At 39.9% G+C, this 15,226-nt stretch overlaps 1 protein-coding gene across 1 annotated transcript in view; it reads right to left on the reverse strand.

Moving 5' to 3' along the window:
• Nucleotides 1–15,226, reverse strand: part of LOC140228472 (uncharacterized) — a 56,554-nt gene that overhangs the window by 26,265 nt on the left and 15,063 nt on the right. The window contains exons 2-7 of the mRNA XM_072308687.1: nt 14,390–14,708; nt 10,879–11,137; nt 8,667–8,747; nt 5,115–7,729; nt 3,244–3,963; nt 251–1,099 (exon numbers count right to left, since the gene is read on the reverse strand). Of these exons, the coding sequence (XP_072164788.1) occupies nt 251–1,099; nt 3,244–3,963; nt 5,115–7,729; nt 8,667–8,747; nt 10,879–11,137; nt 14,390–14,656 (4,791 nt within the window). The 5' untranslated portion in view covers nt 14,657–14,708. The remainder of the gene's footprint in view (nt 1–250; nt 1,100–3,243; nt 3,964–5,114; nt 7,730–8,666; nt 8,748–10,878; nt 11,138–14,389; nt 14,709–15,226) is intronic.

Raw genomic sequence — 15,226 nt, forward strand, 5'->3', positions numbered from 1 at the left:
GACATAGCCGTCAAGTGGCCATTTACAGCATGAAAATCCAAAAACCTACACCACAATAATCTCAGTGAAATTTACAATTTGATCGATTAAAGGTAGTGCGCTAAATAATATTATGCCTGCAAAAAAAGTAGAAAAAAAGTTTACCCACTGAAATAATTCGTAAGTGTTTACTCCAAGTGACGCATTTAGTTTCATTTTCTATGATTCACCAAAATGTCCGATAAATATTCAGAAGCAAGCTGATACTCACTGAACATTGTTTTGAACTCGGCTGTGGCACACTCTCACTGGTTTCCTTTACGGCTGTGGCAGGCAACCTCATTCCTGAATTGTTTCCACATAAAAGTCGTTTAGTCCTAATATCTGGCAAATCCTTGCTGGCATGCACCATTGTTTCAGTTCTAGTCAAAGTAGGGGTAGCACGTTGAGCTGAGGCTCCTGGCTTCTGCTGAGGTGTACGAGTCTCTTGTGGTATTACAGCAGCTTGAGGATGCCCAGTAGTTTCTAGATCATCACCATGAACCCCAAGTACAGGAGATTCTGGTTGATCAATGTGTGCAGGGGCCTTTGGGCATCCCGATGATATCTCTGTACCTATGCAAGCTGTGCCAATTGGCATTTTAAAGGTGTTCACTGGGGAATTACCAGGGGGTTGTATTGGATGCTGTCTGCTTTTCTTTCGGGGAGTTGAGTCCAACCTGCTTTGAGATTCTTTCATTGTCTCAAGTAGATGGTCAGCTCGAGATGGTTTCAAGACATCCTTGGTAGCTGTTCTTCCTTCCATGACAGAAATGCTTTTGGATTTCTGTTCCTCTGCCTGACCTTGTGATGAGGGATTTCCTAATTGATTGTCAGATGCCGTTTCTTCGTTGGTTTTAGAACACTTGACACTACTACAATGTGATCCTCCACGCGGACCACTGGAATTCTTCTTGTCCAAATCATTATTTGCACTGAAACTACGAACCGCGTCGTCGTATCTTTCAAATGCGTATTGACTATCGGGATAGCTTTCTAGGATATCTCCTGAGTCTGTGTCCATAGAATCACTCTGAGAGTCCTGTACGAAACTCAGCTGTGAATCTGAAGGGAAGTATTCCTGAAAGAAAAAAAAAAGAAAAAAAATATATATATATAAACTCACTCAATTTTTGCCCTTGGGAACAGCCTTTTTCATTTGAACAAGTTTATATCCCTGCCCTCAGGAATTTTCCCATTTAATTTCACTGAAATAATGATGTCGGTTTTACAAAAGACAAATCATGTATGAAAATGTACATCATACAAGCAACATATTGGTAGATGACTAGTAAATGCAAAGTTGTTGTTGTTGTTTTTTTTTTTGTCCCCTGGGTTATGTGAGGTTAAAAAGAAAAAAAAAAATCAATATCCACATACAACTGTATGAACAAGGGATTTGCTTTTTTATTGGCCCAAAAACAGTATTATCCATAAACACTTCCTGACAGTTCTGTTTCTCTTTGGGATGCAATCAAGCCAATAAATGTTGGTATTTCTTCCGAAAAAAAAAAGTGCTGTGTCTCAGTACAGCAATACTGGTAATTCAATGAGATTACATTTTACAATATTCACAAAATATTCCAGCTTCTTAGTACTGTACCCCTAGACAGCAAACTTCTTTCATGACAGATCTTGGCAAGAAATGGGGGGGGGGGGATATCCCCGCCTTGTTTTCAAAGGTTGAAAGCTTTATTTTTCTCTTTTGTTAGCATTACTGGTAATTTTTTTACTTTCAAGCCTGTTCAAAAGGTAAATGGGACAAAAACAAGGTTATTATTTAACTTCTAACTCTATGGAAGGGGTGGAAATTCAATGTTTACCTTTTTTCTCTCATAGTGAGAATAACTTATGGGACTTATCCGTCAAATGACCATTTACAGCATGAAAATCCAAACAGTTACACTACAATCATATCAAAAAAAAAAAATTACAATCTGGATGCGTAAAAGTAGTGTACAGCATAACAATAAATGCCTGCAAATAGTACCAAAGTTTACCCATTCAAATTCTGGATGATATAATAGCTAAACTAGATATATCGCTACGGCGACTGATATGCCTCCGCCATAATGCATGGTTCTCCTAATAGGTCTATAGTACAATGTCTTGACAATGTGTGATGACAGTTTCACACAAATGGCAAAATATTAAAATGAGAGGTTTGACACAAATGTGCTGAGTGTTCACTTTCCTAGAACTAGGTTCAATTGGATGAATGATTAAAATGTCAGAGTGCAGGTATTTGGGCAACTGAGGATTTTTACTTGACTTTTGACCCTTTTATAAGTTTATGCATTGAGTACTTTTCAAGGTATTGAGAAAAAGTATAATTTCAGTATCAAATGGGAAAATAGCATTATCTAAACCTGGCCTTTGACCTTTGACCTCACAGTTCCAAAGAGAATCACTGTTAGGTTTAACATGCATAAATATGTAAGTTTCATGATGATACCTTGAGTTACTTTTGAGATATGGAGGAAAAGTGCAATTCAGCACTTTCACTTGACCTTTGACCTTTTGGCAAGAAACTTCCCACAGAATATATATTGGGTAATACATGTATACATGAAGTTAAAAAAAAAATTCAGGCATTGCATAAATATAAGGAAAGTAGTGATATTTTGAGGAGTTGACCTTGACCTTTGACCCCCTGACCTTTGAACCATGACCCCCAACTTCCCTAGATAATCACTGCCCATTGGAACAAGCATATATACTAAGTTCCATGAAGATACCTTGAACCATTTGCGAGATATGGAGAAAAACATGAATTTTCAACCTTTTTTTCACAAAATAACCTGTGACCTTTGACCTTTGACCCCGTGACCCTAAAATCCAAACAAAGTATTATTCCCCCAGGATATACCCTCATACCAAATTTGATGTAAAACCACCACACGGTTCTTGAGATATCGACAAAAACAAAACGGGACGGACGTACGTATGGACAGACGGACGGACGGACGGACGGACGACCCGAAAACATAATGCCTCCGGCCACTTCGTTGGCGGAGGCATAAAAAGTTTTATTTTCTGTGTTTCACAAACATGTCTGATTGATTATTTTTCACACGCAAACTGAGACAGATCACTGTTTTGAACTTGGTTGTGGCACACTTTTCATGGTTTGTTTCCTGGCTGTGGCAGGTAACCTCTTTACTGGATTGTTTCCACATGAAAGTCGTTCAGTCCTAGTATCTGGCAAACATATATGGCACGTACCATCGTTTCAGTTCCAGTCGAAGTAGAAGGGGTAGAATGTTGGGTTGATATTGTTGGCTTCTGTTGAGGTGTATGACTCTCTTGCGTGGTGACAGAAGCTTGAGGATGCCAAGTACTTTCTAAATCATCTCCAGGAACCCCAGGTACAGGAGATGATATGACACAAGATTCTGCTTCGCCACTGCGTGCAGAGGTCTTTGGGAGTCCAATCGGCCTCTTAAAAGTGTTCACTGAGGAATTACCAGGGGGTTGTAATGGATGCTGTCTGCTTTTCTTTCGGGGAGTCGAGTCCAACCTGTTTTGAGATTCTTTCATTGTCTCCAGTAGATGGTCAGCTCGGGATGGCTTCAAGACATCCTTGGTAACCGTTTTTCCTGGTATGACAGATTTGGATTTCTGTTCCTCTGCCTGACCTTTTGATGAGGGATTTCCTACATGACTGTCAGATGCCGTTTCTTTGTTGGTTTTAAAACACTTAGCACTACTACAATGTGATCCTCCACCCAGGCCACTGGAATTCCTCTTGTCCAAATCACCTTTTGCATTGAAACTAGGAACCGCATCTTCGTATCTTTCAAATGGGTACTGACTATCAGGATACCTTTCTAAGAGATCTCCTGAGTCTGGCATACCTGGAAATTTGTCTATTGCGCTATCATCCATACCATCACTCTGAGAATCCTGCAGGAAACTCAACTCTGAGTCTGAAGGAAAGTATTCCTGGAAGAAAAAGATAACAATTTGAATTTTTTCTTCCTCTTGAAACCCAGCCTGCATCGTTTGAACAAGTACATTGCACTCCCGTTATAACAAACACGGTTATAACGAAATTCCGGTTAAAACAAAATAACAATCCAGGCCACAACAGTATCCTCTCTTTGTTTATTAGTTCGGTTATAACGAAATTTCGATATAATGAAAGAAAACTCCCGGTCCCCAGGACTTCGTTATATCGGGAGTCCACTGTATCTCCTGCCCTTAGAAACTTTCCTACGAACATTCATCGACATAATTATATCATGTCAGTTTTACAAAAGCTAAAATATCGTGAACTACAGTGTATATTTTTAGAAGTTGGAAAATGGTTGTCAGCCGTCCGAAACCGGTTTTAGTAGGCTAGAGGTTTTCGATGCAGCATCGGAAGCCAAACTGGTTTGACAAAATTTTAGGTTTTGGTTGCAGATTAGTTGCCGGAGGTCGGCAACCAGTCTCCGCGTATATGCGTGACCACGCCCCGGAAAGTATTACTTTTTTGTGTGTGTTAATCCTCACTTCCCTACCGTTTCATTTCTTAGCTCGTTTGGCACAGAAGAGGTGCAAAATGGTTTAAACAAAACTTTGAAAAATATCCTTCTATTGCCCTCCCTTGGCTGCCTTACTATTCTATGTATCAGTTATACAATGTTATTTTGATTATTGCAGCTTTAAATCCTTCCTCAGCCATTACAAATACATGTACTGCAAATTAAGTCGCTTCGTAGTGTGATGAATGTAAACTACACATTTCCATCAACTGATTTATATGGTGCTTTAGGATTAGACAGGTTTCAGGTTCGTTGGTCTAAACTTGTTACACGTACAAATTCTCGAGTAATTCATAAGAATTGTCTGTCTTACCTGAGTGATATACTTTGTTTTCGGGAATTTGTGTATTGTACACGATCTGGCCCAAGGAAATTATATCTTGCAAAACCAAAGACAAATTACGGTAAACAAACACTCACGTATCGAGAAGCGAAACTATGGAAGGAACTAAATTAAGTGGTATGGAAGGAGGCCTGATTATATTATTTCACAAAAGTTATTCTCAATTACTTCCTCGTTAGGAACCCTATATAAATCAAACATGAATCGTGGGAAAGTAGAATTACATTTGCCGGTGGTGCGCTCATACAGGTTTCTTCTGTCGCTGCAGGCCATTTGTTTGCAGAACTGTTTCTACACCGAACTCGTGGTCCAACCTCAGAAACTTGCAGGTCTGTGCTGGCACTGGCCACCTTTTCATTGACCGCTACTGTTCTAGTTTTGCTGTGAGACAAGATGACTCCATCGTCAGACGATTCTGCATCAGGACCATAGGAATTCATCTGGTCGGAGGCATAATTTTCGTCATAGCCATACATCATGTCCAAGTGTTGTTGGTAGGAATATGCACCATCATAGGGATCACTCTCTTGACGAATTCTCGTGCCTTCTAGAGTATGGTCACTGTAGTGTGAAAGGGATACTTGTGTTCCATTGGTGTTTCCCTCTGGTGTTTGAGTTGGTGCAGTTTCTTCCTTAAATTGAGGTGTAGTCTCGGGGTCAAGGTTATCATTACCATCCTTCTTAGAGTCAACACTCTTCTTAAAATCTGAATGAAGATATTTCTGCCCCTCGGAATATCCATTAATTGATCTTTCCTCTACTTTACCTGAATCTTTTGGCACCTCATTTCTTTGTACCTCACTTGAAACAGGTTCATAGTCCTCTGAGTCATCGTCAGAGATCACTATGATTTCGTTATCACTGGAAATTTGTTCGGAATCTGGAAAGTCTGCTCTTGACATTTGTCCTTCTTCACTTATGCATATCTCATCAGCAATGTCACTGGCAACTGGGTCACAATGTGTAAAACCAAATGCACGTGTATCATATCCTGTGTCTGTGGGCCTTCCAGACTTTGAGTTCATATGATGCAGCTCTGTATCCTTGATGAGACTCTCACTGTCCGAGTCCTTATCACAGCCGCGATGGTTACTTCTTCCTTCCCCATCATCTTTTGGCGGATGAAAACCATCAGACTTATCAGAGAATCCATCATAACCCTCTATGTCTTCATTAATATTCTTGAAACTTTGTTCATTTGAATTTAGCTGTGAATTTGAGAGGTCTGATATTGATATTTGTCCTTCTTGATTAATGCATGTCTCATCAGAAGTGTCACTAACAACAGGGTCACAGTCCTTTCCTTCTCGGTCACTATCTCCAGTAGGAAGCGCAGGCGAATCATATCCTCTGTCTGCGGGCCTGGCTGACTTTACTTCACTTTGATGCTGCTCTGTATCCTTGATAACATTCCAACTCTCAGTGCCCTCATCGCGGCCCTGGTGGTTGCTGTTTCCTCTTTCACCGTCGGCATTGTATGACATATGAAGGACATCAGGGAGTCCATCTGAAGAACTGTCATTCTCCCATGCAAAATCGTACTGGTTGCTTCGAGTGTCACCTTGCAAGGACATCGCAGTGTCTCTTTGGTGGGATGTCTTTTTCTCCAATAAACCTGATGGTTTCTTGCCTCTTGTCGTGCTCTCGAATGTACTCTCATCACTGTCAGAGAAATCATGATGGCTATGAATCAAACTTCGTTTCTTTCTCTTCTTCTCTCTTATGCCTTGATCTTTCGATGAGGGGCTATGTGGTTCTCCTTCAGGATTGCCAACACTGAGTAATCTCTCTCCAAGGCCATTGTTGCTACTTATTTCCTTGTGTTCTTCCTCCGACGAGTGAAGGACTTTATGGAGTTCATCGGAAGAACTGTCATCATCCCATGCAGATTTGAAAAGGCTACCTCGAGTGTCATCTTCCAAAGACATTGCAGTGTTTTCTCTTTGGTGGAATATCTTTTCCACGGATAAACTTGATACTTTCTTACTTCCCCTCGTGCTTTCAACTGTATTGCTCTTACCATCAGTGCTGTCATTATGGTTGCGAATCGTATTTCTCGTATTTTTCTTCTTCTCTCTCAAATCCTTTGCCTGGATCCTGTGGTCTGGCAATTCGGCGCTGACGGCGTTTCCTTGATAGACTAAAGTATTGCCTGTAGAACTGGTTTTCTTAGGTTCAATCTGACGTAGCTTTATATCCTTCATAACATATTTCTGTTCGGAGTTAAAATCCAGTCTCTTACGTCCCGACTGTTTTCCCTTTGGATGCTTTCTCTGCGTCTGGTCTTCCGATAAAGGGCTGTGTGGTTCTTCCTTGGTTTTGCCAACACTGAGTAATCTCCCTCCACGTCCATGGTTGCTACTTCTTTCCTTGTTTTCATCCTTCGACGAGTGAAGAACTTTCTGGAGTTCATCGGAAGAACTGTCATCCGCCCATGCAGATTTGAAAAGGCTACCTCGAGGGTCTCCTTGCAAAGATATCGCGGTGTCTTTTTGTTGGAATGTCTTATTCTCAAAAACACCTGATGGTTTTTTGCTTCCTGTCATGCTTTCAACTGAATTGCCCTCACAGTCAGTGCTGTCATCATCGCTACGAATCGTATTTCTCGTATTTTTCGTCTTCTCTCTCAAACCCTTTGCCCGGATCCTGCGGTCTGTCAATTCGGCGCTGATGGCGTTTCCTTGACAGTCTGAAGCATTGTCTTCACTATCAGTTTCGTACCCACTGGTCTTTTGTCTGAATCTGTCCCTTCGCGACTGACATTCCTCTGTGGATTTTCTCCAAAGTTTTGTGTAATCCCTTCGGGGATACTGGTAATCTCCACGCCCATATTGGGCAACTGTTGAGAAAAAGAAGAGAAATCATTTTCTTAGTACATGATCGAGTCAAACATACATCGGATTACTGCAGCAATGTGGATCATAATGTGTATATGGAATGTACAGTTTACTGCTAAAGAAGAGGTTGGTTACCATTATACAACATGATATGTGTCATCTTGAAATGAGAAGTCATCGAGCACGTTGTAAATTCAAATGCTTTGTCTTTCAAAGTTATGAAGAATGTGAAAGAAACAATGAATTAACAACTCTCCAGCAGGTAAGTACAAATATAATACCTACATCTAAAGCAAATCACCGGGCAGCGCAGTCCACTATTTAGGCCTACTTCATAACCTTTCATTTACACTTGATAAATTTCTTTCATCTTCCTCACTGACCAAGGACTGACCTTCAAATTTCTGCACAAAGGTTTTTGTCCCCATTTCCATTGACATTTACACCACATACAGGCGAATCGCGTTATAACGCACGCGGTTAGGTGATTTTCCTTGTCAAGCATGACTGTGACACAACTGGCTCTTTACAAACACACGAGGAGACTGCTTTGTCACTCAATACAACGACATTGAACAACTGGGAGAATTATGTTTGACTTCCTAAAATAAACGCTTCGAGGACAAACAGCTGGACACGCACATCTTGAACAGTGACATCACATAATAATGCTCCGCCGTTAACTACTCCGGAGTTTATTGCTCCGCCAACACCTCACATTTTCACTATAATCACGACACATACACTGTATGAAATACTTGGAAAAGATTTACACTACAATAATTGTCTTGCATAATAACAGGAGAAAACATTACGCAAACTACACCCCAACCTTTCGAGAAAAAAAAATTAGCAAAACATAAACAGAAAAAATAAAACGATGGCCACATTTCGCAACAGATTTCTCTTTCTTCTTTTTTATCAAATAATTTCCAATACCTTCAGCTTGAGTCAGCCTCTTGAGAGGAACTCTGGGTTTACGATCGATTGCTTCCTGGAGTAATCTCCCTTCCGATTTTTCTGTTGATACAGAGAATGTTATGAATGGTATGGTCAGTCAAGTACAATGTAACATAATGTATGCTCAAACTTGAGCACGGTCAAGTGATGTATGCTTAAAGGGGATTGCTAGTAACTGATCAGTAGGAATAAGTGGGAATGCTGGGGGATGATTGTTCCAATTCTTTTAGGATTCATTTAAGAGTACATTATATATCTACTGTTGTGTGAAAATTATTTGCGTCAGAACAGTCTCATATTCAAGTAATGTGCAGTTTAATGCCCCATCACTGTACAGGCATGCTAACCTGAAAACATTAAACTGCGCATTACTTGAATATGAGACCATTCTGAAGCAAATGATTTTCACACAATAGATATATAACGTACTCTTGAAAGAATCCCACAAGGATTGAAACAATCATCCACCAGCATTCCCACTGATTCCCACTGATCAGTTACTAGTCATCCCCTTTAAAGGTATACGAAGAGTACACCAAATTGAAATGATGGCTTCAACAACAATAATAATATAGGATTTCCCGGCCAATTTCGAAAAATTGTTACCCATTTTAGTTCTATGTTTGTTTGTACATTTCCATCTGTGAAGATGGCTGGATAGCCCATATTCAGCTAAGTTAATAAAGGGTGTGTACAGTTCTGGTCGAGGTGAAGATTTAGCTTTTAACATTTTGTGAGATATTCAGAAATCACTCTATGAGATGTCAAAGAGCATGCAGTTCTAAGGGGTATCAAAAGTTTATTCGATGAAAATCGGTTTTGAAATGGCTAAGATATCCAAAAACAAGGTGAAACAAAGAGATACTAATAAAGTTGGGGCATGTCGCCTTTTATTATTAGCACTTTTTTGGATATCTCAGCCATTTGAAAACCAATTTTCATCAAATAAACGTTGAATCCTTCTTAGAATTACATGCTCTTTCATATTTCATAGAAGGCTTTTCATTATCTCACTTAGGAATGTTCAAAACATGAATCCCTACTTCAACCAGTACTGTACAGTCCCTTAAGCTGCTTCCATGGGGTCCAGTTGAGTGTGAGGTGGGACACTTCACCGGGTTATTATTCATATTTTTTCCAATCATTACAAATCATTTGTAAATCATTTGATCATGTTTGTGATATGATTTAATAAAACATAAAAAACACCCTGCTCTTTGTGGTGAATGAATGAAGCGGGATCTTTTACGTGCACGAGTTGCAACTCTCTCATACACGGGACCTCCATTTTATGTCCTATCCGAGGGACAGAGTGTTTTGCCTCTTGCTAGAGGGGACGGTACGCTTACACACAACATTGCTCAGTCCAGACTCGGGTTCGAACCCGGGGCCATATACAATCGTGAGGCAGATGCGCTACCGACTGAGCCAACTCACCGCCCTTTGTGCATTCAGTCGTATATTTGAAGCTGTGGAGTGACTTTGGTCTAACAATGTCGCGTAAAACGCTTTTAAATTCGTTTATAGACATCAAAATCAAAAGTCACAACAAATTCGGACAGGGTTCAATTTCATTTTTGGAGATGAATTTCCAAATATGTGCATTCAAATTAGAATACATGTATATTGCTTTTGTGATCATTTTACATGCTCATTTTTATCATGTGTGATCCACATATAAACCTTTTTGACATTCTATTTGAAAAATACTTGTAATATACTTTTTAATGGGCTTCTTACAGATTTGAATTATTCTTTTATGAACTTATTTTTGTGAACCATTGCTAAAAGTGTTTGCGCATTTACTGAATTAGAGTGCACAAATGGGAAATTTGTTGCCACATTGGTTAATTTCAACTACAAAAAACGGTTTTAAACGCGTGACGATATTTCGATTCCTGACAGTATTTGACGAAAATGACTGCTTCTTATAGGAAATCGGATGACAACTTCTTACAGGAAATTGAATGACAAATTGAGATCCTTTCCCTCTAGAATGATACCTGCCAAGTTAGAGAAAATCTGCCATATAGAGTTTTCAAAAACAAGATGAAAATGTAAAATGTTGACGCACGACACACAACGCCGGACGGGTAGTGATCGGAATAGCTAAAACGACAACTGTTGACACTACGGTTTGTACAATTGCAGAAAATACGAAAGACTATAATCATAGAAATAAATCACTTACCTAGAGACAGATAATGAGCGCCATTGACAAGGTGTCCTAGCAAAAGAGGATCTTCTTCTCCGGGTGTAAGGCAATCAATCTTGGTTATCACGCCACCTTCGATGCTATTGACAATGTGAATGTCCCGTCCAAGCATTTGGGCAGTGGCACGTATAATCCACTCAGTAGCGTAAGTGTCATACTCCTTCATCATGTCAACTTCTCCTGGCGAAACAACACCAGGGACACTTATGCTTGTAACAAGCGGGTCAGTCTTATCCTGCGAATGTAAACAATAAACTTGATTACCTATACGAGGGATTTTTGCGAGGCAATTCCAGTTGTTATTTCGCAGGGTTAAAGGTCAGGAGTTGTTATTTTGCAGGGTTAGAGGTCAGCAGTCAATATGCTTTTCGCCACGTCGCTGCGTGTCGGTTACACACACCGCACCGTACACAAAACAATGTGTGCAAACAGTGCAGTCTTCCGATTTGGGGAGGTTGGAATAAGAGAGAGAGAGTGGAATCTCTCTTTCCACCTCCCTGCTTTAAACGTAAACATTCCGATCGACCAAGGAGGTACCTAGTACCTCCTTGGATCGACCACGAAAAGAAAACTTTCTACGACATCCAGGGTGTCAGTTACACGCACCGCAGAAGAACGCTGATAAATCAGCTCATACAAGGTCGACCACTTACAGCAGCACTAGGCAATGACTAGTCCATTTGTGCTCAGTAATTGCACAGTGACCATCAGTCTTACAACTCTCCAACTTTAAACAGAGAAGTAAAAATAAAGTGTAAGAGCGTTCAGAAGTTTGAAGTTTGCCTGTTACAACTTCATATGTATCTTTGAAGTTGGAGTTGAATGATATGCATTGATGAACAATTTTGCAACTATTCAACATGTTGATGGTCTACAGGTAGTCAAATGTGGCTTGATCTGTATCAGTGTATAGCCGTATTCACATATTTTCTTAATTTACCTAAGGGATAGGTAATAATTATGATATTGACTGGCCTTTCTTTCGGGAGGTACCAGAAAAATGTTGCCCGCACTGAAAACATATTGCCCTCGTCTTCGACTCGGGCAATATGCTTTCAGTTTGGGCAATATTTTCTGGTACCTCCCTCAGGGCCAGTCAATGTTATATAAATATTATACCCTGTTATCAAAAAGAAGTTTTTTTAAGAATACAATATTATAGGAATAAGAAAACATTCATTCTTACATACTTAAGCCTACGTTATACCATCCATCATGTTATTGCGAATAATACAAAATGAGGACATTCAAGGCAACAAAGTCAAAAGTCTGATGGGTGTCGAATGGCACGCCTCCGTCACAATGCGATCTATTTGGATCGCAATTTGAAGTGACACACCTTGGGAACCTAGGCTTTCGCTTGCACACTCCTTGTCCAGTCCTGCCTCGTGTCTGGGCATTGTGTTGTATACTGGAGTGTGTATGTAATTAGCTACCGAACCAACGATATGCTACCATAGTTACTTCCCTTTTATACCACACATGCAATACCACACATTGGTAAATCTAACAACATTTACGTAAACATATTGTTAGCGATTTCACGGCTGTAAGGTCTGCTTTCTGCTAAGTCTGAAGTATGCATTTTTGTTCTTGTTAAACTGTACTAACCAAAGGACAAGGAAGAACAGTGAAATTCAGATAAAATAAGTGAATTTGGGTGATCCTCCGTATTTTAATTTGATGTATGGTTGAGGGGTCTAGATATCGCGCACGAAAATTTGAAATGCTCTTATAATAGAAGTTATTCCATAATCGTACCTGAATTTCTCAATGAATATCACGAAAATGCAGAAAAATCACCTCCCAGAATCTCCTGATGATACGATGACGGAGTAGTGCGCTGTCGCCGTTTGTATGTCGGACTTTTTTTATGCGTTCACCTTCTCGGGGTATGTAAAGATCGCGCAGCTGCCCTATGTAGTTTCATGCGTGAAAGTGTCTGCCCCTCTCTACGGCTGTAGCGTGCTTCGGCTTTCGTAGAATATTATCAACGATCGATCGAACAAATTACGAATTCTATGCACCTCAACATACGATCATACGAACGAGACAAGCGAGACGACACGTCTAGGCTACAACATCCTTAAAAAAAGATTTTAAGCTAAGGTAGGTAAATTATAAGGTAAAAATTTGGAAATTTAGTGAAAAATTTGTTCCAAAAAATTGGAAATTTGGTGCAAAATTTGTTTGAAATCAACATTTCTTACCTGCTTTCTTCTCATGTTTAGCGGTTGTCAGGTATTTTTATTCCATGTGCGTATCGGCAAATTTTGCGCTTAGTCCTACGCGTAATATTGCTTGCTATACGCAGTTACGCTATGCGCGATCATTAAGTCCCTGCGCGAGACCTAGTACCCTTACTATACATGATTTTGATATTTCATGTTTTGTATGTTTTTATATTATTCGGAAATAAATACAAACAAACAAGGTCTTTGAAACCATACAGTACACAGATGAAGTCCTTAATTATCACTAAATTTTATTGTATTTCAAGGTAATGATATATAGTAAGGGTACTAGGTCTCGCGCAGGGACTTAATGATCGCGCATAGCGTAACTGCGTATAGCAAGCATTAATACGCGTAAGACTAAGCGCAAAATTTGCCGATACGCCCATGGAATAAACATACCTGACAACCGCTAAAAATGAGAAGGAAGCAGTTAAGAAATTTAGATTTCAAACAAATTTTTCACTAAATTTCCAATTTTTTGGAACAAATTTTTCGCTAAATTTCCAATTTTTTACCTTATAATTTACCTACCTTAGCTTAAAATCTTTTTAAAGGATGTTGTAGCCTAGACGTGTCGTCTCGCTTGTCTCGTTCGTATGATCGTAGCCGATAGAATTCGTATTTTGTTCGATCGATCGTTTATAATATTCTACGAAAGCCGAAGCACGTTACAACCGCAGAGAGGGGCAGACACTTTCACGCATGAAACTACATAGGGCAGCTGCGCGACCTTTACATACCCCGAGAAATTGAACGCATAAAATTAAGTCTGACATACAAACGGCGACAGCGCACTACTCCATCATCGTATCATCAGGAGATTCTGGGAGGTGATTTTTCTGCATTTTCGTGATATTCATTGAGAAATTCAGGTACGATTGTGGAATAATTTTTATTATAAGAGCATCACAAATTTTCGTGCGCGATATCTAGACCCCTCAACCATACAATGTAATTTATAACATTGGTTCAAACGATCTGACATGACTTGACAAAAATCAGATTATAAAGTTACGGTAACTGGGATATTAACAGCCAAACCGGACAGAACTTTGCCTAATATACCAATTAGATAAAATTCTTCATAGGCTATAATGACAGTGTGTATGCTGAGTAAGACGAGTGCAAAGCGGAATGTAGACGTATCAACCAGCTGAGAGCGCTTTTAAGAGCGTCCCACATCTTAGAGCACGATTTGAAAACGGTAGCCGATGTTACGCAATGTCTTGGGCTAGAAGAAATAAACTCACCAAATTTGCAAAATAATCCACTGCCCTTTCTCTGAGTTGCATCGCCCTAGAGATAATCTCTGGATTTGTGCCATTAGTCATTAGCTCTGCATTGGTAACACTCAGACGATCGCACTGGTCTAAGACCGCGTGAAAAAAACACGAGCCGTCCCCAGGTACGTCGCATCTCACTTGCAGCCCATGTGAAGCCAAATTTTCATGAAGGACATCCTCATCCTCACGACAAGGGCTATAGGACATAGGCTCACAGAGTGGCGAAGTAGGCATGCTCTTCTGATGAACTGTTACAGCTTTCTATCTGGGCTTTCTGGGAAGCATACTGAAAACAAACAAAATAGAACAGGAAATAGTATAGCAATGTGGTCACAAAAGCGAGGTGTCACTATAATCATATTGGCCCGTATTGAATGCCGAGAAATATGAAAGTAGGCCCTACAGTTATCTGGGCCTCGTTGCATAAAACTATACGACGAACAGTGAATGGACATTGTAGTACCACTTTCATCAATTTCTGTTAAAACCTTGATTGGCTGCCGCTGGCTGTTGAGCACAGTAACAATAGGACTTGGTGGATTTCTGAGTTGCTGTTAATGACATTTGATTTTCATGCGATTGGGCCCAATAAAGTAAAACGAAAAACGACTGCAAAGGCGAAAGACATGTGGGTGGTAACTTGGTAATGGGGAAATCAATTCACTTTCCAGTGCAGGCTCTACGTAATTTGTCAAAACTACTTGTTTCGATGTGTTATGATTACATTACTTCGAATTGTTTGATATTCCTCCGTGTGCTATTAAAGTTACAAATTACTTTGGTATTTGCTTTGGGATTCACCAT

Source organism: Diadema setosum, chromosome 5, assembly GCF_964275005.1.
Source record: "Diadema setosum chromosome 5, eeDiaSeto1, whole genome shotgun sequence".
In the NCBI taxonomy this organism is placed as follows: Eukaryota; Metazoa; Echinodermata; class Echinoidea; order Diadematoida; family Diadematidae; genus Diadema; species Diadema setosum.